At 43.2% G+C, this 25,418-nt stretch overlaps 1 protein-coding gene across 2 annotated transcripts in view; it reads right to left on the bottom strand.

Moving 5' to 3' along the window:
* Window positions 1-1,650: 1,650 nt before the first annotated feature.
* LOC139332456 (breakpoint cluster region protein) overlaps window positions 1,651-25,418 on the bottom strand; it is a 30,179-nt gene continuing 6,411 nt past the window's right edge. The window contains exons 2-23 of one of the 2 annotated variants that reach the window (XM_070964423.1): window positions 18,090-18,271; window positions 16,657-16,761; window positions 15,348-15,533; window positions 14,496-14,603; window positions 14,206-14,266; window positions 14,048-14,100; window positions 13,812-13,952; window positions 10,428-10,549; window positions 9,905-10,070; window positions 9,504-9,623; window positions 9,235-9,310; window positions 8,934-9,038; window positions 8,750-8,824; window positions 8,202-8,299; window positions 7,829-7,960; window positions 5,022-5,081; window positions 3,842-3,951; window positions 3,505-3,644; window positions 3,207-3,341; window positions 3,022-3,127; window positions 2,156-2,315; window positions 1,651-2,067 (exon numbers count right to left, since the gene is read on the bottom strand). In XM_070964423.1, the coding sequence (XP_070820524.1) occupies window positions 1,978-2,067; window positions 2,156-2,315; window positions 3,022-3,127; window positions 3,207-3,341; window positions 3,505-3,644; window positions 3,842-3,951; window positions 5,022-5,081; window positions 7,829-7,960; window positions 8,202-8,299; window positions 8,750-8,824; window positions 8,934-9,038; window positions 9,235-9,310; window positions 9,504-9,623; window positions 9,905-10,070; window positions 10,428-10,549; window positions 13,812-13,952; window positions 14,048-14,100; window positions 14,206-14,266; window positions 14,496-14,603; window positions 15,348-15,533; window positions 16,657-16,761; window positions 18,090-18,271 (2,531 nt within the window). In that variant the 3' untranslated portion in view covers window positions 1,651-1,977. Of the gene's footprint in view, window positions 2,068-2,155; window positions 2,316-3,021; window positions 3,128-3,206; window positions 3,342-3,504; window positions 3,645-3,841; window positions 3,952-5,021; window positions 5,082-5,731; window positions 6,544-7,828; window positions 7,961-8,201; window positions 8,300-8,749; window positions 8,825-8,933; window positions 9,039-9,234; window positions 9,311-9,503; window positions 9,624-9,904; window positions 10,071-10,427; window positions 10,550-13,811; window positions 13,953-14,047; window positions 14,101-14,205; window positions 14,267-14,495; window positions 14,604-15,347; window positions 15,534-16,656; window positions 16,762-18,089; window positions 18,272-25,418 lie in introns of those variants that run through there. The other variant, XM_070964425.1, reaches the window with a different exon arrangement.

Genomic DNA, 25,418 nt, shown 5'->3' on the forward strand with positions numbered 1-25,418 from the left:
CTGTACATTTAGTTTTAAATTTACACGATCATCACTGCTTTTACCAGTCCTACACTCAAGAATTTTGATCTCTAATGGAAACTTGAATATATATTAGACACTGTGGATGAAACAGACACATATTTACACTGAAACATTGCTGAGCCTGGAGGTAATAAAAGTGTTGTGTCGGTGAGTAAACTTTTAGTCAGAGTGTGGTTTGTATAATATCAAGAGATGACGCATTGCAAGAGTAATATTACTAAATTTTATTTACATAAATCATACATACAAGACCCGCTAGTCCTTGCTCATCCTAAGAATCGCTAAGAGTTATTGCTTATTTTACATAGATTGCAAACCTTTAGGGTTATAGTTTGTGCTAACAAGTGTTTGAATACTTGAAGTGATTTGGAAAAACATGGATGCAAACACAAAGTGTTCTTTCACATGGCTTCGAAAGCAATACTAGGTATATGGATGATAAACCTGTTCAACCAGGAGACTTGGATATGAGTGAATCACTGTGCTATAAGGGTCCTAACAGGAAACATTTGGTTTTCTGGATAATCTCCAGGTGCTTTCATTTCTACAGCAGTGTGGTTTTGTCCTATATAGGTAGACTACAGAGAATGAATGCAGGGAGCAACACAATTACATCAACTTCAATGGAATAAATCAAATCAGACAGAGGCTAAAAAACAATGTGGGCACAAAACATGTGAGATGTGGACAAAAGACGACTGAAATTAAAATGATACACAGAACAGTATACATTCTATGGGTGGAATAATGACGCGTCGCCTCGTCCTGGAATGATTTGCCTCTCACTCCTCTGTACCACCTCCACAAAAAGCATTCATATCGAGATGAAAGTTGGCTCGGACACCACCAGAAGAACCTGTGAACTGAATGAGATCACTGTCCAAATTGTGTAGCTCGGAGAACAAAACGCTTCAAACAGTTACTGTGGGTCAACATGCCTGCATGTTGCTGTGGTTCACTCTCATGCTGTTCAATTCTGTACAAAATTAAGAGTGTCTGTAAACATCAGGGAAATGTTCTACTGGTCATCAGCATGGAAAAAAATGGCACAGGTGAGCTTTCAACCAAATCAAACACTTCTGGGGAAAAAAAACATGTATAGACATGAAAATATACATCCATTCATTCAACCTGTCATCCATCTGCAGAATTAAATCTTACAAATCCAGTCAGAGCAGAAACCCCCCCTCTGTGAAATGGAGCTAATGTGCACAGTGATAGAACGGGGCAGTGGAAAACATGGAAATAATCCATCCATCCATTATCTATACCGCCTATCCCTTTCGGGGTTGCGGGGGGCTGGAGCCTATCCCAGCTACAATGGGCGAGAGGCGGGGTACACCCTGAACCGGTCGCCAGCCAATTGCAGGGCCACATGTAATGACAAACACGCATTCACACTCACACTCACACCTACGGACAATTTAGAGTCATCAATTAACCTAATGAGCATGTTTTTGGTCTGTGGGAGGAAGCCGGAGTACCCGGAGAGAACCCACGCATGCACGGGAAGAACATGCAAACTTCACACAGAAAGGCCCCGCCTGACCCGGGGATCGAACCGGCAACCTTCTTGCTGTGAGGCACGCGCACTACCTGCTGCGCCACCGTGCAGCACATGGAAATAATGCTTCTTGAAATTAAATTAAATTAAAAAAAGGAATGATATACATTGTCCATACATCGTATAGGGTTGTCTTTTTTGACACAGCAGGTAAGCTTGTAAAGTAAACAGGACACACACACTCACATCTCCAAAAGAAAACAGCTTTGGTCATGGTGGCTCTTTTCTGGTGTTTGCAATGTCCCAATGGTTCCACCTGGTGGCTTAAGGGAGCATCTCCAGAGTAAACCAGCCAACCACGGCTGCTCGGCAGCATCCACCACACTGAGCAGCTAAAATTCTGACTCTGAACAGAATATTTATGGGCATATAAGTGCATGATGTTCCTGTTATACTTCTGTAGAGAAGAGAAGGCTTTGACGTTTGCTGTCAGGTGTTGGAATGCTCTCCAGCTGAAGGAAGTAGAGAAGGACTTGAACCTACGGACACACAGAGAAGAAGGTGATCAGACCCACGCAAGTAGTCCAAATGTTGCTGCCTCACTTATCAATATCCTGACAGCTTTACCTGAGCCATGACCTCTAGAGACCAGCTGTCGTTCATGGAGATTGGCTGTGAGCTGTTTGAGATTTTGCTGTCTTTTTCAGAGGGCCGAAGCAAAGTGGGACCAAAAACTGTGGCCAGATTGTGCAAAGACATCTTGTTGACGCTCTCATTTTCAGTCACCCTGTAAGGACAAAGCCAAAAACAACAATCAGCCTATAGATACTGACAAACCCCTGACCTAAACAGTACATCTTCACAGAATGCTTTGCCTCAATCTGAAACAAGCAAGAGGAACCTCTTACTTCAGATGAGCTGGTGCAAAGGACACTTTAAAGCTAGCCTGTGTACTTCTAGCTGAACGGAGACCACTATGGCTACTGTAGTGACAAATACATGTCTAATGGTGAATGCTTCAACACTGTGTACCAGTAGCACACGTAAAGAAGACATCAGTGTAAGGTATCTACTGTAAGGTTTGCTAATGTTATCCAACATTAGCAAACCTTAATCTTTTGGTCAAGTCAGACTTTAGCATCCAAACCCTTGTGTGAATTGTACTGTATTGGTCAGGAGTTCAAGATTTCATCTAAACCAGGGAAAATGTGTTATTTCATCCTTTAAAAGCTGCATAATCTTGCTTTAATTGCATGTATCTGTCTTTTTTCAGATTTATTATTATATTACAAGCGCCCTTTACCATTGGCTACCCTTTACAGCTACTGTTACAACCAATAATATTCAGCCAATAGCGACTGAAAAGATCCCAACCTGAATCACCGATAATCACACTGTAAAACAAAGGTGGGTAACAGATATACACGCTGACATGCAGCTGTTTCACAGACACACAAAAGCTCGAATGCAATATTAACTGTGCGGTATTTTACCTTTTAAGGTGGTCGAGCAAGAAGAGGAAGGTCACCAGATTGGGCTCTGGTAGAGACAGCAACAGGTTGAGCATGCAGCTCTCCTTGGCGACACTGTCAGAGAGAGCTGCAAGGCAAAAGTACACATGAATGCATTTATGCCTGACTACTGAAAATGATGCAAAGACAAAGAAGTGGTGACTGACCGATGCCTCCAGCAAAGTTAGGATACAACTCGTCAGTGAAAAGAGGCTCCGGCAGCTCGCGGAAATACAGCTTCAGTGTTCCAGCAATGGCGTTTACGTCCATCTCCCTCATCATGACAGACACGTCCTTGTTGTCTGCGGGGCAGAGGAGACAACAGCCACTCAGTACTAATTAAGAATATAAGCTGCACAGCGGGCTTTGAAAAACACTTCTGAGCAGAGTGTGAGTCCGTCCTCTGCAGAGCTCTGTCTTCAGGTTTGTCTCCATGATAAGAAATGAAATTGAGAATGAACTCACTTGAATCAAAGGCGGCCTTCAGCGCCTGGATGTCAGTGGCGACGCCAGATACTCTGTAGATCCCCACCTCCTCCATCCCTCTGCGCTCAATCTCCTCCACACACTGTCTCACAATGAGGGGAACCTTGGAGCGCTCTCGCCTGGCGAGGACATAGTTACACAGAAAGACATTTTAAAGCAGCTACTTCCAAATCAACACATTGTATAAGTGCTTAATAAAGACAAGAGTCCATGGTTGAAGAAAGTCACGCCCTATTGTTTAAGGTCAATAGAACAGGAGTTGCATAAAAAATGGGCATGTGGGCACGACACACACAAAAACATGACATTCGCTCACTTAGTTACGACATTTATCTTCACTCCGAAGACGCCGGACTGTTTCCGTGAAGGCATTCGCTTCAGACTGAACTCTCTGCTGGTGAACTTCATCGAAAGCTTCACCTCGATCTGAAACAAGTGAAGACAAACAGTGTGTGTTCATGTTAAATCAGCTCGCATGTGCAACGTCTGCTGGCACGCTGTGGCTGTCAGAGACACCATCAGGACAATGATGAATGCTAAAGCACAGGACAAGTATGGAGGAGTCAGCAAACTGATGCACTAATGTCGGTTTCAGAGCAATAGCCATGCTAACATTAGCTGACGTTAGCTAACATGGTCACATGCAGACTGAAAAGGCCTGAGTATAAAACATTTAGTTGAACTGAGCTGAATTTAAGAGGGGTGCAGTGTGTCTTTTGTAGGAGGAAGAATGTGTTATTTTGTGCTTTTGGTGTTGTCAAACAGCGTTATCACAGCTTATCCACACATTACTGCTCAATAGCTGCTATCCTTTAAAATTTGTGGTACATTACTCATTTTTATTAACAACACTAAAGTTGGTTTCTGGTTCACAGTTTCTAATTTTGTGGTTCGTGGAAAGATAAGGCAAATAGAGAAGATTTTATAAAGTTGTAAAGTCTCAATTTTTGTACCACTTATGTTGTTAAAACAACAGTGTAGCTAAAAAAAAACACTACACCTAGAGTTGTCATATCTGGACTAAGTTAACAAGCAGTCTCTGGGTGTTTCTTGTTAATCTAGTCCAGATTTGATGAGTTTTAATTGGTTTTCAGCTAAACCTGCTCTACTGTGATCTGGATCCAGAAAAAGCACTGAAATGCCCTGTTTTTGTTTCCAGAAATCTGAAAGTGGGTTTTATGCAGCCTTAAGGCTTCATAACAACTACAAGTGATGCAAAACTGGAGACGGCTGCTGAATATCATCATTTCTCTTTGCCTAAACTTTCCACCTAACCTCCTGTAGACCAGGAGGACACATCATTGTTGCTGCTAAAAGTGATTCATGTCATTTGTAAAGGACACGTGGTGCAGAAATGGAGACTCTGTCACCAAATACCATAATCTGCCTTTCCCTTAACTTTCCTCTTAACATCAGAACCAGAGGCTGTGAACCAGAAGCCAACTTCAGCATTGTTGTTAATCTTCCTCGTGTCTTTTCCTGGTGGAAACACTTACCCCATTCATAGCGATGACTGTCCTCTGCCAGTCTTTATTTTGCAACGTTTGAGGATCCAGCTGGAAAAAAAAGAAAAAAAAAGTTTATTTTGTTCTATTTCAAATGTCACTTTTAATTCAGATTCAGATTGAAAAGCAGGGAATATTGTGCCTACATCAGCTTTAAAGTGAGATGAGCACTGTGACGCTAACACTAAAGCTAAGCAGTGCAACGATGCTGTGAGCTGCAGTGAGAGTGAAGTTCACTGTATAGGTCAGCCTCACACAAACAAAACGTCCATATGCTCAGGTAGTGTCACGATCTATTTCAGTCATCTGACTAATACCAACTGCCAGGCTTTATGTGCAGTGATCGGGCACGAGTGACATGATAACATCATGTACGCGCCGCTAAGCACTGTGCCTGTCCAACATGGCTGACGCTCTTTCACCTGAGTAACCATCAAATCTCATTCAGACAATCCTTTGTTCAGTGAAAATACATTTTCTTTGACAGAATTCTTTTAATCAGAAAGATAAAAAGAAATACTCAAAATTCCAACAGAAGTACGACACCGTGCATAACTCAAATATTAGTATTAAACATCAGCAAAAAATAAAAAAAACATATAAGAGAAAGCAACAGTAAGTTTGTCCTCCAAAGCAGGTTCCCACGCATCCTTTACAACAGCATCCTTGGTCTGTCCACAGCTCGCTGTCCATGTCTTTACCTTTGGTCTGAGCAGACTGCTGCGCACTCTGTCCCACAGACGGGCCCCCGCGCTCGGCGGCTTCCTTAAAGACGTGTCTCCCTCTTCCTCTAGACCGCTGCTGGCCTGATCCACACTCTCCTCCTCGGTGGGACTGCTCTCACTCATTCTTTCTGGCATGAGCCTTTGTCAGCTCCAAAATGTTGCTTTCACTGACTAATGGCAAACAAAGAAACCAGCGCTGTTCCACAGACTATTTTCTAAACCACCGTACTAACAAGAGCAGCAGGTCCTTCTTCCCTGAACAACCCAGCCACTGATCACACCGCCATCACTGACGCAGCCCAGCTGAAGCTTTATGACACTTTCTGTCATCTTCACGTCTTGGCATTGTTAGACTCCAAACTGTCTTGATTCTGTGGGAAGTCCGGAAAGGAAGAAAGCCAGGCAGCCTGCTGACCACGCTCGCCTCTGTGTTGTTCTACTTCCCAGATGGATTTGGGGGATTAACTCCTGAGAATCCCCTCCTACCCTCATTACCAACGTGCTCACGCCTGCCGCTGTGAGGAGTGCTGGATGGTAATCTAGCATCTCAGGTAGTCTAAACGGGATCCTCCCAGGCCAAGAACTGATTAGTGTTAGTGACCTTTAACACCAGGTTGGTCTTCCCCGTATCTGAAACAATGTTTAGTATTCAAATCCATGATATAAGCGTTCTATGAACTGTTGTCTTCCCCACGGCCTCTTCCTTTTATTAGAAGCCATCTTTTCTTTTCCTCAAAGCAGGTCTTAAGGTCCTGACTCAGCTCACACAGTCTAATCAGTATGGGTATGCCAATACAGGTCATTTTATGTACTTTAATTTGTTAAAGTTTTCTTAAGTACATTTATTATGGTTTTCAGAGCTTTCACATCTCATTGTGACTGAAATATGTCGCTTTGATCAAACACAAAATGTCAAAAATAATTCACAATGGGCAACATTTTTCTATATTTCTATCACTATATAATTATTATTATTATTATTATTACCGTTGTTTATCATTTATTTCATGTATTATTATTTATAGTAATTTTATAATTTCTGTTTATTTTTCTTTTAATTCTATTTTTCTTGTCTATATTCCTTTTTTAAACATTATTTTAGCATTTATATATACATATATATACACACACACATATATACAGTGTATATACACACACACACTGTATATATATGTGTGTATATATATATGTATATGTGTGTGTGTATACATACATACATACACACGTGTACGTATACATGTACTTATGTGTGTGTGTATATAAATATATATGTATGGACTAACGTATGTGTGTGTGTGTGTGTGTGTGTGTGTGTGTGTGTGTGTGTGTGTGTGTGTGTGTGTGTGTGTGTGTGTGTTGTCAGCAGCTCTTGCACTGTATGCAAAGCTTTTTTGTTGGGTCATATTTTCATTCCTTAGACCGTCAGTTGTGCTATCTCCAGTCTGTTGGCTCCTGAATAACATGGGAAGTATCTGACTGAGGATGCCAGCAGCCACATGCTCCTTTCCTCTAAGAGTGAACGGTGTTTTGACCCACCTGTCCAGCATCCAAATCCCTTCACTGGCTCATCAAGGAGCTCTCTGTGTCTATCTCCCTCTGTCACACCCTGGAGCAGTGCCAACGTCTACATTTGGTCAACCCAAAGTCTAATCCGCCCTCTGTCACAACACCCTATCAGGGGTCAAGCTGAAGTGACCCACCAGCAACCTCATGGCTCACTACGTTTTCAGCAGTGAAAGGTCCCACAGGGCAGGATTAGCCAAAAATGTCCTGTGGTCAGCACTGCAAAGAAGTCACCACTGCGGAGGCACTGGAATCAATAGTGGGAGCACAGAGGCAAGGATTGTTTTTTTCTATAAATGTCAGTGGAACCATCTAGATTTGGTCAAACGGAGTGTGTAAATGCCGTATAGGATACTGTATGATGTATAAGAGATCCAGTATTCTCTTGAAAACTGGCAAATATTCAGCATATCCAGCCAGAGTGTTTAAACAGCTCATACCCATCTGGTTCTCACACAAGCAATGTTAAGCTACAGCATTCGACCCACATCTGATCTAAATAGTCCATACCTTTATTTGTCCTTTGGCCATGATCTTGTCTGTGATCTCTCCGTCCTCTTTGCTCTGCTTGGTTTTGTTGCAGCACTTCTCATAGCAGAGCAGCCTCACAGTTTGAGAGCCCTCCAGTTCAATCTCAAACTCCTGGCACGGAAACAGAGCAAAGACATGTTAAAGTAGGTTTAGTGAACAAAAATATTATTTTATTTTATCCAGTGTACAGCTTTTCTAAACATATTTCAAAACTGATATGCTTTCATTTTGTCCAGTTATGTCTCTGGGAAAAACTGTCCGTTATTGGGTGTATTAAAAGCCACAGCAGTGGACGCTGAAGGTTTATAAGATGTCACTCATCCACGTTCTCCACTCTGATCTGCACTCTCACCTCGTTCCAGTTGGGCTCTGTAGAGTCTCTGTACACACGTGTTTTGGCTTTGTTGACAAAGTAACCGAAGGAATCCACCTCCAGGGAGCAGTAAAGGTCTAGTGGGCACAAGCAGAACTCATTTTAACTGCTGAGTCAAAGCGAAACCAAAAACTAAAGATTCACAACAATCAACTGGTTGAGACATGATGTACTGTATGAGACCTCAGTGGCTCCAACCGCATACCTGCCAGAACTCGTGGTGTCATTACAGTTCTAATGTTGTTCAGAAACATTGGAGGAAAGAGCACAAAGAGGATCAGACTCCCCACTGGTTCAAACATGCCACTGACTATCGCCTGACTGCTTTTTGTGACAGCGAGCACAAAGTAGGCAAGACATATTTGAGGAGGCTTGTACACACTGTTCCCGGCTAATCCCACATGTGCCCCTGCAGCTCCCGTCCCAGCTGACAGGCACGGCCCAGACAGTGGGAGGGGTTATGTGACACCACGTGCGTCTTCTAGAATTATCAGTGAGATGATTTCTAATGAAATACAGCCACTTACTTAAGCTCTGTTTCAGCCCTGACGCTGAGTGGACAATGACATTTAGGAAGCCATACAACCCAGAGGATTCATCATCTGTGGAGGGCAGCGTTCACATCGTAAAGGTTAAAATAAAACATACAACTCTATGTGTATTAAACTGTATATCAAATCCTACAAAAGGACAAGGCATTGTGAACCTCACCTTCCTTATTCATGGTCATTGGAATGGTGTGAACAGTCTGGAGCTTCACACATGAGTTGGTGAGCATCTGCAGCTCCAGAGAGGTCAGAGAGAAACTTTTAAAACCTGCACGACACAGACACACAAACTAGAGTGATGTGGGGAGTTTTTGTTTCGATTTTCTATGTAAAAAGCTTTACTTTAAAAAACATGGAATTTAAATGTCAACTTGTTTTGAGGTTTTTTTGTTTTTTTTGTTTTTAGTCTATTGTTCTGATGCTGTTATGAAAAGTCTCTGACAGAAAGTGTCAGGAAAACTCACACTTCTTCTGCTGCTCGCGAATAATCTCCCTCCACTCGGCACGTTCATAGTCAGAAGAGATGAGGAATGTGAATCCCTGAAAGAAATGCAGGGATAATAGAACATTTTATGGCACTGATGCGGTAATGTCACACTTGTCAACAGCAGAGGGCAGCAGAAACTAAAAGAAGAAGTTGTGTATTTCCTGTAGGAGATACTCTCAATGACATTTTGCATGAAAAATTCCTCAGGGAATCCAGGAAACATCTTTCATCAGACCCCTGACTCACCTTTCCGTTTCTGTTGGCCACTCTGAACGCCATGCTGGGTGACATGAGAAGCAGCAGAGACTCTTGTTCAGATAACTTCTTCCTCAGTCGCTCGATAACTTTGGATCCTTTGGTGGTTCTCTAGAGTAAAAGCAACAGGGTTAGTGCAATACATCACATGCTGACTAGATGTTTGTTCTGTTCACATGAGCTCATCTTTAAGTTCCTCATTTTAGTCAAGCTTGTCCTGAGACATCGGTATAAAGCTGTCATTGTTCTGGTGTCTCTGCAGTGCAGTTCCTTAAAATCATGAATAAACAAACAAATCATTAACTGCATGCTGAGCGCTGCCATGTTTCTGTTTATTTTGTGCTGATGAATTTGAGTTTCTGCAGGTGTATTTTCCAGCTGTGCATCCTCACCTTTTCTCTTTGGATCTCGTTTTTGATCTGGGATATTTTGATCTTCATGGCGTCGATCTCTTCGTCCTGGACCAGAGGGATGGGGGTGGACTCGCAGTCCTCGATGGTCTGGAAGGTCAGATCAGCCAGTGGGATGTACCACTTGCAATCGTACTGTTGACCTTTCCTGTTGGAGGACCAGACGTGTGTGTGTAAGGACACGTCTTTTAAACTTCCCAATTTTCCTCACCCACAATTGTCATGTTGTCCTGCTTTTTCAGGACACCAACAGTACAACTAGCCACAAGCTTGCAAAAATATTCAGGAAACTGATGAAGGAATTATAACCTTTGTCTGCCAAAGCGACCGCTAGTTGGTCACAAAGGAACAGTTCTATTTTCCGCAAAGCACAATTTACATGAACAAGTTTGCTGTCTGTCTGTGTGGAGTGACTCTCGTTCCCCAACGGGGATTTGAACCAGTGGATCTTCCGGGTCACCAGCCTGCATCTCTAACCTCGGGCTGGGCGCTGACCCAGACTCACCCAGCAGCCTGTTTCTTCAGCTTAGTGCAGAGCAGCAGGTCGGTGAAGAGGAAGACGTGACGGAGTTTCCTGGAACCTTCGACCAGCTCCACCATGAAGCGATCCCTCAGCAGCTGACGGTTCTGCCAAGGGGAAACGAGAAATCACGTCAATGCTCTCATAACATTGAACTCTCACTTGTCTCAAATACAAGCCCAAAAATTAAGGTGCTTTCCACCACTATTTTTCTGCACCAAACACAAATAGCTGCAGCTGCTGAAAGTGCAGTCCCTAATTTAAGATTTGTATTGATGCTGAATTTAACAAACAATGATTTTGTGCTGATGTGCGTACATGCTTGTAATTATTGTACAGCCTGTGGTGTTGCAGCTGCTATCGAATGCATGCTACCCAACCTCATAGCAGATGTAAACAAAAGACCCGCAACAAAACACATTTGTGATGTGACCAAAACAAGGCAGTTAGTGCATGTTTCTCCGACCACCAGTGCCCACTGATGGAAGGATGCATTTTCAGAAAATTTCAGCCTCAGACGCTCTGATCTCTGAACTGTTGGAGTGCAACTGCAGTGCTCTTTAGCCACACTAGAGGCCTGGCTGCGTGGATAGCAACGTTGGTCTGTCAGTCTACTTTGGTGCAGAAAGAAATGTCTCAACAACTACTCCCTACCCCTACTTCATCTTGTTAAATTTGTGCTATCAATCATTTTGCATAATACTTTTTTTGCCACTTGGATATGGGTACTTGCGAGGAAAATTCTCACTTGGCACACCAAACTGAGACGGTGAACATGGCAAACATTATACCTGTTAAACATCAGCATGTGAAAGACACAGTACGTCATTTCTGACGCCAAGGATCTTTCAATCAAAACATTACATTTTGAGTGTGTACTGTGTTCACAGTGCACAAAGCTGCTCACAGCTGAAAAATAAATTCTGAATGGAGATGAGACAACTCCAGAAAGATCTTGGAAAACAAGACACTAAGTATTAAATCTCTCAAACTACGTGACAGCACACTGTGATCATTAGCATGTGGTACACACTGTAAAGAATTAGTCATGTTTCTTGTTTTCATAATGAATCCTAATTTGAGAGCTTGCTCTAATCTTCGTTGATCCATCCAGCCTGAGGTTAGAGGTGCATGTGATGACACGAGCTCTACCTGCAGAAGCATGCATCTGAACTCCCCCTCTGCCTTTTGACCTCTGGGCAGAGGCTGTTTATAATGACAGTGCCCATGTGAGACTCTGGCAGCCCACACCAACCACAGTTCAACAAAAACAAGGAAATCACTGCAGCATAGTTTTCCTATTCTGTTTTCTGCATACTCCAGTTGAGTGCTGGCTGGTTGCAGGCCTGTAGGCAAGGCCCTCAAACATGCTCAGCACTGTCCTGGTTTCAAAAAGAGGTGGTAGGGTGACATCCGCTTATTGTTTTGTGACACAAACGTGACCACAAATAGTCAATAATCCAATGGAAAAACAAGAGCTGTAACTGCACAGAGCTCACACCCTCCTGACACTGGAATCTGTTTTTTATGCACCATAATGAGACGTTGAGCAGTGAGGCATGCACAGGAGGTGAAGCTAAACAAACTCATGGGTCTGAATGGTCATGGTAATTACAGGCGGCCACGGTGCAGAACATCAACAGTGGGTGCAAATTTAGTGGAGCTGATCGCACAGAACAACAACTCGTATTTTAAAGCGATTGTCATGTGCTGGCTTGTTATCTGTCAATCTCCTGGTGGGATTTCAGACTTCCTCGACAACACACAGAAGAATGTTCCCAAGAACTTTCTTTGATTTAACAATATCCCACCCTGGTGGGCAGAGCCAGTTCCCAGAAAAAACAGAGGAAGTTCTCCATCAGGTCATCTGAATCAGAGCCCTGAGATGCATGGTGGGGGGGGCAGAGTGGTTAGGAAGCGCGGGTAAGTCTGTACACGCCCAGTGAAGAAGGCTGGTCAGACATCACATGGATAAGGAGTGCTGCAGGTCATTTCTGGGAAGCACAGTTGACACTGCAGCAAGGAAGGATGGGAGTGAGCATGGAGGTAATTGACAGGTTTTCCTGGTTCGCAACGCAGAGACCCCTCGCCTCAAGTGTTTGCACTGCTTTGTCACGAGCTTCCTCTACGCTCCACTTCCTTCACAACTAAAGCAGACAGGCTGAGATGAGTCAGCAACAACCTGACTCACACTCCGGTTTTATTGCTGCTTCCAGACACCTTGTGCCCTAAGCTTTACTGTCAACAGTCAAGATACGACGCATTTTACAGGGGAAGATAATCCTGAATTCCACAATGCGGCTGTTTCAGTGAGAAAGTCAAGTAAGTGACACTGTTCTAAAATAGCATACAGTGTTTTTAGTCCATATAATCAAGTATTCAGTCAATCAAGTACTTCAGTAACAGATTACCCCATAAAATGTCATCATTGCCCTTTGTAAGTTTTAGCCCTTCTAGCAGAATGGCTTTATGGATGCAGTTTGTCAGTGGGTGGATTGCTGTAAAATTTGGTCCAGACATTCAGCCCCAAGTCATGATTTTGTAGTATCTTTAATCGTCCCTTTACTTTTCATGTTTCATACTGTCATCACTTTATATTTAGTGTTATTAAGCAAGTGTTAGCATGCTAGCACACTAAACTTCATAATGAACTTGGTAAACATTATACCTACTGTATATCAGCATGTTAGCCAATCTGAGCATGTTATCAAGCTGACATTTGCTTTAAGCTCAAAGCACCACTGTGCCGAGCTCTCAGAGCTGCTTACGTGGCTGTAGACTCTTGTCTTTTTAAGTTTTGTGCTTTCAATCATTTCACAGGGGACTGTTGCCTTTAGTATTGGATATTTGTGGAAAAGTTCAGAAAACAAATACTGTCTGTATTAGAACATACTGTTGCAACCGAGAGTTAGCAGACCACCAAAAACGGGTGGAAGTTAGTGACGCATACACTGGACAAACATAAAACCATATAAAAGCAGGAGCGGCACAAGGAGTCAACATTGTGGTATCAGGCCCCGTCGCTGTGCCACCACACTATTCAAACCACTGACTTTGTCCTTGGCAAAGAGAGCAAGTGCCCCACAAAGGGAACAAGCTGTACCTTCTCTTAATTTGTCCCTCTCCCCTACTCAATCCCTTGGTGAATACTAACTACAACAACCTGGGCTACATTCAATCAAACAGGAATAGAATTTATTTTGGTTTTTCAATCACCAGCAAATCCAGTTCCATGAGAGCTTCTGTCTCACTTACAAGAGCTAGTCAAGCAAAAATGCACCTGCTGGCAGCATGGAGGGCATTGTTGATCTATCTACAGCATCTGGAGTCACATTATAACCCTGAGGTGACGTAACTGTCCACACTAACCTCTCCCTTCTTAACTGTCATGGACTGTCTACGTGGGGTGATCTCTTCATTGACACTGGACAGGAAGTTCTGAGAGATGCGCAGGGCGTCCTGCAACAATGGATAGTCTGGGTGGCTGGAGGGCGTGTGCTTCAGGAGGTCCTAGAACAAAGAGAATGCAAACAAATTCAATCCCTGAAACTTTCTTCATGCAAGCAAGATGTTGCTCCAGATTTGTGTTAGGCAGACTGGCTTACATGCAGAACAAGTGTGCTGCGCGTCACTCGGTCCACAGGTTTGTAGAGAAGAGCTGTGGAGGAGGAAGAGTCAGCTCAACAGGCCCAGTCACAGCTCAACTACTTATAGCAATATTGATTAATGTGGAGGCTGGCCATTCATTTCACTAAGTACTCACTTTCCAGTGAATTTTTAGCCGACTGGTCTTTGCAGTCCTTTGTGCTTTTGACCTTGAGATTCTGGCAGGGAGATAACACCAGGGGGAAATGTGAGAAAAAACACCCTCATTAAATCACAGCAACTGCCCCACAGCGCAATTAAAACAATCAGCACCACTGTAAAGAGCTGCATGGCTCTTTACAGTGTGACGACTGCTGTAAACTGCCCTGTCATCACTTGTCCCGGGCAGCTGTACAACATCAAATACTTGCCTGCCAGAGTCCCGCCGTGCATAGCATGATTACATACCTCAGATATCTCTGCAAACTGAGCGTTTGCCTGGCAGCACTTGTCTGCCGTCTCCACAGCAACCTTATAGTTATCCACAAAGGCTCGGTACACTCCAAGCTGGCTGGCCTACAGGACACAAGCAGAGGACAGATTAGACTAAGTCCACAAAAGAGGGGATAGATTTTACTAGTCTGTGATTTTCACAGGCTACTTTGCAGCGTCACTGTATGCTGTTCTCAGGCGTGGGTTAGCACAAGAGTATTATAGGAGGAATTGATGCAGCTGATTTAATGTTTGCTCACGTGTCTGTATATAAATCCATCTATGCGTGTTTTTCATCTTTTTCATCCAGCAGCAAACACTGAGGTAGCTCTTATTCAGCAGCCTCCTATAGAGCGTTTTGTTCTCCTTTACTGCCTGTAATGTGGTGAAGCGAGGCTTTTATCTGGCCGGGAGATGACTCCAGGCAGTCTACTCACATGTGCACTGCAAGATCCCCTGAACATTATTAACAGCCAAAGACTCCCACCTTTTCCCCTGAAAGTCTCCTTTCTTTTAACTATCATTAATGATCAAGGCATGACATTTAAGGGGTGCTATAATTACTTTCTGAAACTTACTGACTTGACGAATAGTGGTCTGTTTGATCAAAACCCAACACAGAGTTTAATTCTGTGAGGTTTCATGTTATTTGATGCTCGGTCTTCTTATCCAAGAGAGGGTTTGAATCAGCTGAACAGACTGCCATACTGTACTTAACTTTGTGTGGTAACTTAACACTCATGCAGCAGTCATACAAATGTTCAAAGTGTTACAAAGCAAATAGTTATCTCACAGTCACACACACTAACAAAAACATCACCACCATACCAGCCTCTGGAAGAGGTCGCCCACGCACTGCTGGTGGCTCCAGTCCTGGACTCGCGGCAGCAGAGCATCATAGAAGTCCTTGTGGATCTCATGAAGCTCTGGCACTTTGAAGAAGATGGTCTCTATCTGCTGGATGGTCAGCATCGGTTGGGAAGTTGTGGCTGCGGCCCTCAGAGGCTTCATGGGCTGGATAAATAATCACAGTCAATGTGTAGGGAACAGTTACTGAGTCTACAGTATGAGACAATAATCAATAAGTCATTCAGGGTTATCTCCAGAAGGAAACATTTGCCAGCCAGATGAAATAAATATTATTGTACAGTGACCTCATTAGCAGATTATCTAACTCTTTTGTAAAGGAAAGATATTTGTGTGTGCATGTAACATGTTACAAGTACATGTAAGAAGAGCACGTAACAAAAGCAAGCTTTAACTTTCACTAAGCAGTGGCCACTGTGACCACAAGTGGCAATTACAGGATGATGGTAAATGCAGTGTAACATCAGCACTGGCAGAGAGATCTGTGAACTCACTCAGTATTGTCAGTAACTTACACAGCAATATCTATCAAATGCTTGCAATCATTAGCTAATATGAGCTAACATAAGATAAGTCTTACCAGACCAACAATGTTTTATGCAGCCATAAAACCCCTCAGTGTATTAAATTGATCAAGGGTTTGTTTCATCACTTACAAATTCAACTTTTTATTTGTAAGAAAAGGAATGTATTGTTTCTTCTTTCAAAAGTTAGGTGGTGCTAAAAGTGAGTAATGCTAATAACATTAGCTAATGTTAGCTAGGATACAGTAAACTACAGTTACTCAACACTGTAGCCATAAAAAAAACCTTTCCTAATAAATGAAGCAAGGGCGCGTTTTATCACTTAAGAATATTATGGGCTTTTCAGTTGTCAGAAGAAGAAGTGTTATTTCTTCTTTCAAAAGCAGGATAGTGTCAGAAATTCACTCAGTAATGCCAGTTACGTGGCAATATCTAATAAAAGTTTGCTAACATTAGCTAACGCTAGCTAGCATACAGTAAGCTACATCTTACTCAACACTGTAAAAAAGAAAAAAAAGAAGTGTTATTTGCTCTTTCAAAAGTCTTCCTTTAAAAAGGAATACATACTACACACAAGTAAAACAAGACTAATTAAAGCAAAATTAAATTAATGATGCTAGCTACGTCGGCAGTTTTTTCTATTTTTTTTTTATCAGTGATGTAAACTTCTTTTTATCTACACTACTGATTGAAAACAACTCAACAAAACAACAAATTATTGTGTGTGTGTTCTTAGGTACACATACGATCAGTAGGGCCTCCAGGTGGCTGAGGTAGGTCTCCTCACTGGCCAGGATTCCTGACAGAACCCACTTCCTCATCTCCAGCCCCTTCTCCTGATCCAGTTCCACCTAACACAAAAATAGCGGGGAGAGAAAACAGTCGGCAAACATAAAGAGAAGGCTTTCTCCAACACAAAAGGCTCATGATGATATGTCAACCGTAATAAACCACCCACACACCTCTGCAAACCCCTGGCTGCAGATGCTGTTGTTGTGGGATTAGGGACAGACCAAATTTGATTAAACTCTGTAGGAGTTTTACATTCCAACATGCCTACACCCGAGACTCCTCGCATTTTAAGGAAGACAAATGTGTTTCTGGTCCAGGAGTTGTTATTCCAAACAGGTCAAATCCATCAGTCATCCTGGTGCGGCTATCATGTCAGTAAGAAACTCACTGGAGCACTGAGAAGACCTGAAGTTATATTAGCCATTAGAGAACTAGAGTATAAGAAAAGCTATATAGTGAGTGAGCCCCCCCACCCTCCACCATGATTTCGGCTTTGAAGATCACCAAGAGTACACATCAGAGGATAAGAATACCGCAGATAGGACAGGAACAGAGCCGAGGGGGAGGGGAGCTGGGTCTCGATTTAACATCTGTTCGACCACAGCATGTTTGCTGAGCATGTATGATGTTTTTCAGCAGTGCCCTGCCTCGTCCTGAAAAGCACTCCCATCTGGGATTAAACGACTGACTGCAGGGTACTTCTTCTGCTCTTTTCTAAAGGGAACTCCACTGATTTACACATGTAGAGACGTCATTTATTACAGAAGGCCTGTGTTACAGACTGGGGATGTGGAGTTTGGAGGTTGTGGGTATTTATCAGGCAGGAATGGCCTAATGACATACGCTATCAAGATGAATTATGCAAAATGTAGGACCCAGTGTTTCTGAAGTTTGCCCCTTGCTAAGAACTAAAAGTCCAAATATCTATGGCTTGATTTTGAAGGAGGTGAAGAAGCGATATCCACTTTGCAACAGGAAGAACAAGGTTTATAGGAAATGTTGATGTAATTTAGTGAAACACTTGCACTACAACTACAGAAGTGACAAATCTTGTTGAATTTGATGCTAATACATTTAGCAATTAAAATTCCTTGAAACAAACTTGTAGGCTTTACTAATGGCCTGCCTTTGTTTCAGAAAACATCACAGAAACAGTAGAGGAAGCAGTGGCAGGCACTGTAACAGCAGCGTTTCATCACAGAATGAGACACCACAGCTGCTAAAAGTGTGGGATGGTGTGTGAAGAGAGGACGGTGAAGGACAATGCGGTATCCAGGGAACGACAGCAGAGCCAGAGGAAGATGAAGGAGAGAGATGCAGCACTGCGAGCTGAGGGACACAGTTTACATGTAAGACGTGCTGGTGGGAGTTGACCCAGTAACATTACCGACAACGTGGACTCTAGAGAGCCGGAGGACTGGGTGTCGCGGCTGCTGCGGCTCTTGGAGCGGAGCCGTGGCGAGGAGGACGGAGATCCAGTGAAAGATAGAGGGTCGTGGCGAGGCTGGTGCTCTTCTGAGTGCTCCAGGTCATAGCCATATGACGGAGGGGTCTCGCTGTAGGGAGCCTCTGTGAGAAACAAAGGACAATAGTCACATGGTGTGTGAAAACGGTTAAGTCGTGTAGTAAACACAGAGAAACATCATGGGAAATGAGGCAAATTGAAACTGGTGGTATTCTACTACTGGGCCAATGGGGTGGGTGGGGCTAACAAAGCTATTCAGGAACAGATATCACAAGGTTGTTGAGATGCCACAGCCTTTTCACTGGTCACTTCAGTGTTATCAGGGATGATGTAAACAAGTGCATTTGAAGCCGAGGACAGACACACTAACAGAAAGTCCTGTGAAATAGATCCAATACAGTAACTCGGCGACACAGACTAACATCATGTAGACTCTAAAGACTGCTGACACTGTGTCAACAGGGCGTTCAACTTTACGGTAACTCTTCAAGGTTGGATTTCCAAATGGCCAAAGTGGACAATGGCTCTGAAGCCCCAAAAGCAAGTGGGTTGGTATATCTTATTAAGTGCAAAGTGCTTTGGAAATATGCATCAATACATGGAAATTGTTATTTTGCCCGTCCCCTTTACAATAAGCATAAAAACACTGAACTTGTTCTTCTCATATTGAAAAAGCACATATATGTCTAACTAAAGACAGATTTGACAATAAACACTAAGCAGGCTGCTGCCATTTGTCTTTATATCAAATCCTCCTTTAGCCTTCATAAACCTGTGACCTACGCAAATCTACCACACAGTCTGTGCCAGCCACCGAGGGCTTGTGCCAGGCAAGCGGATAAGCCTGGTAAACTGCAGAGGCGACACACGTGCTCTGCCCATGCCAGCCTTGTTGTAGAGTGCGTCTCCTTCAGCCGAGTGCTCTTGGGATCAAATAGAATCTGAAAGGCACTGTGGTGACCTGGCATAATATTCACTTTGTGAGTCCTTTTATCAAAGAGGCCTCAAACCTCACAAAGCAGCACAGTTCCTTCAGATAATCAGTGCAACGGACAGAAAAAAATAATGAATCATTCGGGGGCTAAGACTATGCTGACAGCGAGTATGTGCCAAAAACAAGTGCAGCAAGTCAGAAATATGTTGACCTCATCATCCTTGTGATTTCAGACGTTTTAGGACACCCTGAAGATGAGGCTCCGCACTCTCTACATCCTGTAATTAGTGTCAGCCACCCCTGACTCACCAGCGCTTATCATCATTATTATCGTCAACAAGGACATGATGGTTGGAAGACGCAGAAAGATGTCGGCAGTGATAAAATATAAAGCAGACGTGTCTAGCAATAAGAGGTAAGGTATGTTAACAAGAGGCTACAAAACTGGTTCACCACAGCTCAAAAACAGGAAAGAGAGGATTCCGGATACTGTGGGTGGATGAAGCCGAGTCACCCGGGAGAGGCCTGGAAGACAGGCAGACTGACAGGGTGACATCCACAGAGGCCCTGACAAAGGGCTCAGACAAAAACACTGGGCCCAGCAGAGAGGCAGAGAGCTGTGCTGACTGCCTGAGGAAGAGACCACTGCAGGCCAAACAGCTTCAGAGCACAAGGGAAGTCCATGTGAAAGGCCACTGTGTGTTCCAGTGAGATTATAGAGCAGCCCCAGCACTGGATGAATAACACATCCTCTCAGGCAGCAGCCTCGGAGCCACAAACTGGCTCCTTCCAGGGGAAAAACAAACAGTCTGAGCTTGGAAAAACACTATACAAACAAGAATAAGTAAAGAGGAGGATTTGAAAATGTGTTAAATATACTCAGCCATTTGTGCTTTTTATAGGAGCATTTTGAAATACACGGGGCTCATTAGGCTGTGGGAAGTATGAGAAAGTGGACATCATAATAGGTCCTCAGTGAGCGCCACTGTTCACAAGGACCGCTGCTGAGGAAGTGTCCAGGCAGGTCTGTCCGGAAAATTCAGCAATTCATCTGCCTTTAGAGCGGAAACAGGCTTTCTGCACAAGGTCATCCTTTCACAAACAGCTCCCACTCCTCACACACATCCATCTACAGCAAAACCCACATATAGCTGATAGACAGCAGAGCACAACTTCTACAGACACTATGATATTTCAGTGTTTAAAGATCAGACATCAGCCCACATTTATTTTCTGACATTAACACAGAGCATAAAGAAACGTCAAGGCTAATCCTTGAATTTGACCGTTAAAGCCAATACAGGCACTGATGGGGAAATGTGTGTCAATGACTAAAACACAAACTCAAACATATCCAAACGAAGCCAGTCTTTTAAAATCTGAACTGCACTGAAAATATGAGAAACTTGAAGTAATGTGTGATGTGGGAGCACTGATTTGATTTTTGACCGTCATTAATGACTAATTCTTTATGTGTTAGTCTAACCTTACATAACTGCTTTTATTTGTGTCTATCAGATGAAAGCTCCTGGAAGGCTTTTTCTAGCCGTTATTCATGCCAACACACAGGCCCACAGCCAGCATTTGAGAAATTACCGAGCTAAAAATGTCTTCAGCAGAACTTCACTCCAGTGAAAGATTTTGATTGACCATCAGCTAAGATCTGTTAAGTTTCAGAGTATTTAAAAAATATCAGAAAAGCCTACATTTTATTTATTAATTTAACTGTTAAATTACATTTTCTAGGAAAGGTTTCTTCAAAGCCAGGTATGTAATCTTAATGAATGCCCTTTAAATTCATTTACTCTTTGCAAATTTGAAACACTTTTGTCTAAAGCAAATCAGAATGAGCCTTAAAACCCAACCATGTGTAACATGCTTGCTCATGACATTAAATCCCTCCATATTCTGAGAAATGTGACTGAGGAGATGTCCTCAGTGTCCTCTGTGCTAGCGACAGCTCTGTAAACAGACTGACCTTCAATCAAAAACTCCTTTTTAAGTTACATCATTGGCATATCTACACATACACTGATGCAGATGTGTATATATTTTATTAACTGGCTGAATTTATTAGCCCTATTAGCTCTATTATACAGTCCTCAATTACTGTAGCTCCTTTATTCTGTCAGCAGAGTGAGAAATAACTCTCTGTAACACAGTGCTGACACTAGAGGCCACACATCAGAGACTACAGTGAAGAAACAATGTTATTTCCCGAACACAGCCTGCAATACACAACATCACACAGTAGGATGGAAGGTGGCAAATCAATCCTGGCAGTTCTGCAGTCTGTCCCCGTCCCATACCAGGCTTGCTGCAGCTTAAAATGGTTTCAACTGTGCAACAGAGCTGTAATAAATACATTCTAATGACATTACATAAGATCGCTGAGCCCCACAGCTGCAGTTGGGAGCCGCGGATCAGAGAGAAGCTGATTTTGTTTTGGACTGCGTCCAACCTGTCTAATTCACTGTTTTTCAAGAATTTCATTAGACTATATTCCCCTGAGTCATGGTCTTATAGATGTCATATTACTGTAAAGCATAAAAAGGATAGATTTGTGTTGAAATCGCCTTTTAATACGCAATACATGGTGTCTTTGCTTTCTCACACTAGCACAGTGAACACCCCAACTAAAAATAGAATTCAAGGATATATAAGGACTCGGCCAAACAACTGGCTCCAGACTCTCCAGTCCCCTTCTGGGGAATAAGTAGTCATCATGAAACACCTTTCCTTCCTCCAGCATGCAAACAAGAGCCGTGTTCAGAGGACAGTCACAGCAGTATGATACAGGGGACATGATGGATGTCCTATTGATGACAAAGCAAAGACACATCCAAAGCCCTAATCCTAATCCATAGAGATGAACTACGATAAACAGGCAGAGAGGGAGTGACAGATGTGCAGCTGAGACAGTGTCACAGCATCACAGATTCACTATCACAGAAATAATCATGTGGTCTGATTTCACTACACAAGACCAACACACCACACGAACAGAAGAAGACAGTCTCTCTTGGGACGCTCGTATGAATTTTTTTCTGTTTCCATTTTGACACTGTTTGGTTTCCAAATGACATTGCCGTCATCACGTGGCATGGACATGAAAGAACTGCCTATTCACTTCACAGCAGGACATCTAAATGTGAGGAAGGATGAGCTTGTTAAGATACGAATCAGAGAAACAGGCTTTGGATTCAACTCGGCCTATCTGGACCTCCATGTAACTTATCGGTTAAAAGTAGCACGGATAAAATATCACTTCTATTCCACTAATGGGAAGAGTTCAGACAGCAATTCCCAAAAATACAAATCAAAGAGCAAAGAGGTCTATTGATTCATCCCAGAAAGCGCTGGAACTAGAATAGTAGCATCCATAATAACCCACTTCACCACCGGGAAAAGGCACAGTGCTGCCCGGCTCGGCGCATTGACTGATCACCAATCAGTGCGTTTAAATAGCTCAAGGGGGACAGGCTCCTGCTTGTGATCTGACAAAGAGAGGGAATCAGAGCCCACTTACTGCTCCCCACTGTGAACACATTGACCATCCACGCAAAGATCAGTCAGCTGATGGACACAATTTAGATCGCGAGCTCAAAATGATCCATGAACAGATGGAAATGAGATTTAAGTATCAATAATTCACCACAGAGCGAAAAAAGGTACAATGAAGGACAGCCTTTCTGTCGCCTCTCTAATGCTTGTATAGATCTGCAGAGAAAAGCTCCACCTTTGGAAAAAAAAGCAGCGGAACATGCCAATGTGAGATGTTGTTAAAAGCTTAGCACCACTTTATGGCTCCAGCAAATGGATTCTGCTCCGGACTATGCAGTCACTGGGGAAACAGCGGTGGCAGGGAGAGCAAGTAGAGAGGAGCAGGTTGGGGGGTGATGGCTTTCAGACACTGGACGTGATGACCCCGCCTGTGGCCCTTGTAATTTTCCTCACCTCGTGGCAGGTGGACACATTTGAATGCACTTCACAATGACCCTTCGGTGACATTTAGGTCTATAGACTGCAAAGAGTCTACTCCACACCGCTGACGAGGGGCTCTCTGTCCATCACTCATCTGCATAGCGGCACTCAGAGCCTGTCATCACCACATGACGGTTTTTTCCATTTCTGATAATGAGCCACTATGTTAGTGGGGCATTCCAGAAACCTTCACTTCTATAAAGTTGGATGACTTGGAAGAGGCAGATTAAAAAAAAGGATGGTCAAAATCAGTGCAGCAGAGGCTGAAGTATCCTGATTTTAAGTCCCAAGTCTGGGTCAGTATGGGATTTCCCATAATTCAACTCCATAGGTTATTTTGTCCAGCCCTCCCTGACTGATAAATGGCCATTTCTTTGTAACATCATGTTCCCTGTTTGTAACGCAGGCTCTGTTAACAAGACTCAGCGTGTACAGCTGCATTAGTGGCTCAGTACAGTTGTACTTAGAGGCACAGCGGTGCTTTGAGTTAAATGCCATATCTGCCAACAGAGCGCGGCTACAGTATGCACATGCCCACTGAATCAGTTTGTAGGTTGCCAGGTTGCACTGACACGGGGCTGGAATTGCATGTAGTGCAGGGACTGTGCATGTAGATTGCGTTTCAGAGACGATCTGGAGACTTAGGTGACGTCAAACAAACATACAAAGTAGATCCATGTGTGACTATTATTCATAATAAGGTTTGAGGGGAGAACCAAAAAAATGGAGGGCACTGGGAGACAGCCCTGAAGTATGGACGCAACTTGGGAGAAACAGGGGTGTTGGCAGGCACGCTATATGCAAGCATCAGCATGCTAACATGCGCACAATGACGAGGCTAACATGCTGATATTTAGGAGGTACTGTATGTTTACCATGTTCTCCATCTTGGTTTACCGTGCTAGCATGCTAACATTTGCAAATTAGCAATAAACCCAAAGTACAGCTGAGGATGTGGCAAGGATATTAGTTCTGTAAGTCATTTTGATCTGATGATGGATCACCAAAATTAGTGAGATTCATCCTCTGGGACATGAATGTCTGTACAAAATATCAAGGCAATCCATACCATAGCTGTTTATTTGAGTCTGGACCAAAGTGGTGGATGATCTGACCAACCAACAAACCAACACTAACATCCTTGGAGGCACACGATAGTGCAGCAAAAAAAATGTGTAGTCGCCGACCCAAATCCAAGATTACTCAGAGGACAGTTTAGTACTCTCTGTGCAGTAAACTGAGTCTGACATGTAAAACTGGCAGAACGCCCCTTTTACCTTGTTCTGTAACTGGGGCATCTGTTCTTGCAAATGTGGACAACGGCTGTGTGTTTCGGCCAGAAATGCAAGCCAACACAACATCATCACATCCTGGCCCATCTGAAGTGTCTGCTGGATTGGGAGGCCCTTTAAACCACAGGGCCAGAGGAAGCAGTGAGGCCCACCAGCACTGGCCTCTGATCTGTTATGGGGCAGCCTACAATTAGTGCCAGTCACTGAGCGGTGTAGGTCAGAACTGGGCCGCCCAGCCCAGCACACCTACTAATCAGCGTGTGTTGAAATAGCTCAGGGTGGTCAGACTACTGCTTGTAATGTGCGGCATGACAGAGAGAATCAAAGCCCAATAATTGTTCCAGTCTGTGAAAATAAACATAGACAATGGTGCACATGCACGCATTGGCTATACACAGATTATTGACAGAGAAGGGAACAACAGCATGCCTGACATAGCACAACAGCTATTTAGTCCTATTTTGTTATTGTATTTGAGGATTATTCTGATCTTACTTTAGCCATATGTTGGTGTTCACTATAAAACACCAACATAAGGCTAAAGTGAGATCAGTGCTGACAAAGCTGAGAAATCTAATGAGCCTCATGAAAAATCACAGTAACCTGCAGGTATGATTAAATATTCATTTGCATGTCTGAATGGAATTAAATATTAGTGAACAGACCTCACCTGATGTGCTTTAATGTGATTGGCTCAGTCATAATCTGCCTAGTAACACAGGTTTTCCAGCACATGGTGGCACTGAACGAGTTGGTGAAAGCTAATCATGCGGAGGCTCAGTGTAGAAGGAATCAGATAATTAGAGATTTAGAAATCACTTGCTTCATTATGCTGAATTACAAAAGTTAGGCACCTTTATAATCAGCTGTATAATGTCTTCTATGGCTTTGTGAGAGCAACCCTGATGATGTCATCAGGGTTATCTGGGCTCGGACACGATGAACTTACAGCAGAAACCTCGTGTTACAAATCGGGGCATGGAGTTTGAGGGAATCTTTTTGTCAGGCTGTATTATGCCTTATTTTCTTGAGTTTGAAAAA

The sequence above is a fragment of the Chaetodon trifascialis genome, chromosome 6 (genome assembly GCF_039877785.1).
Source record: "Chaetodon trifascialis isolate fChaTrf1 chromosome 6, fChaTrf1.hap1, whole genome shotgun sequence".
Classification (NCBI taxonomy): Eukaryota; Metazoa; Chordata; class Actinopteri; order Chaetodontiformes; family Chaetodontidae; genus Chaetodon; species Chaetodon trifascialis.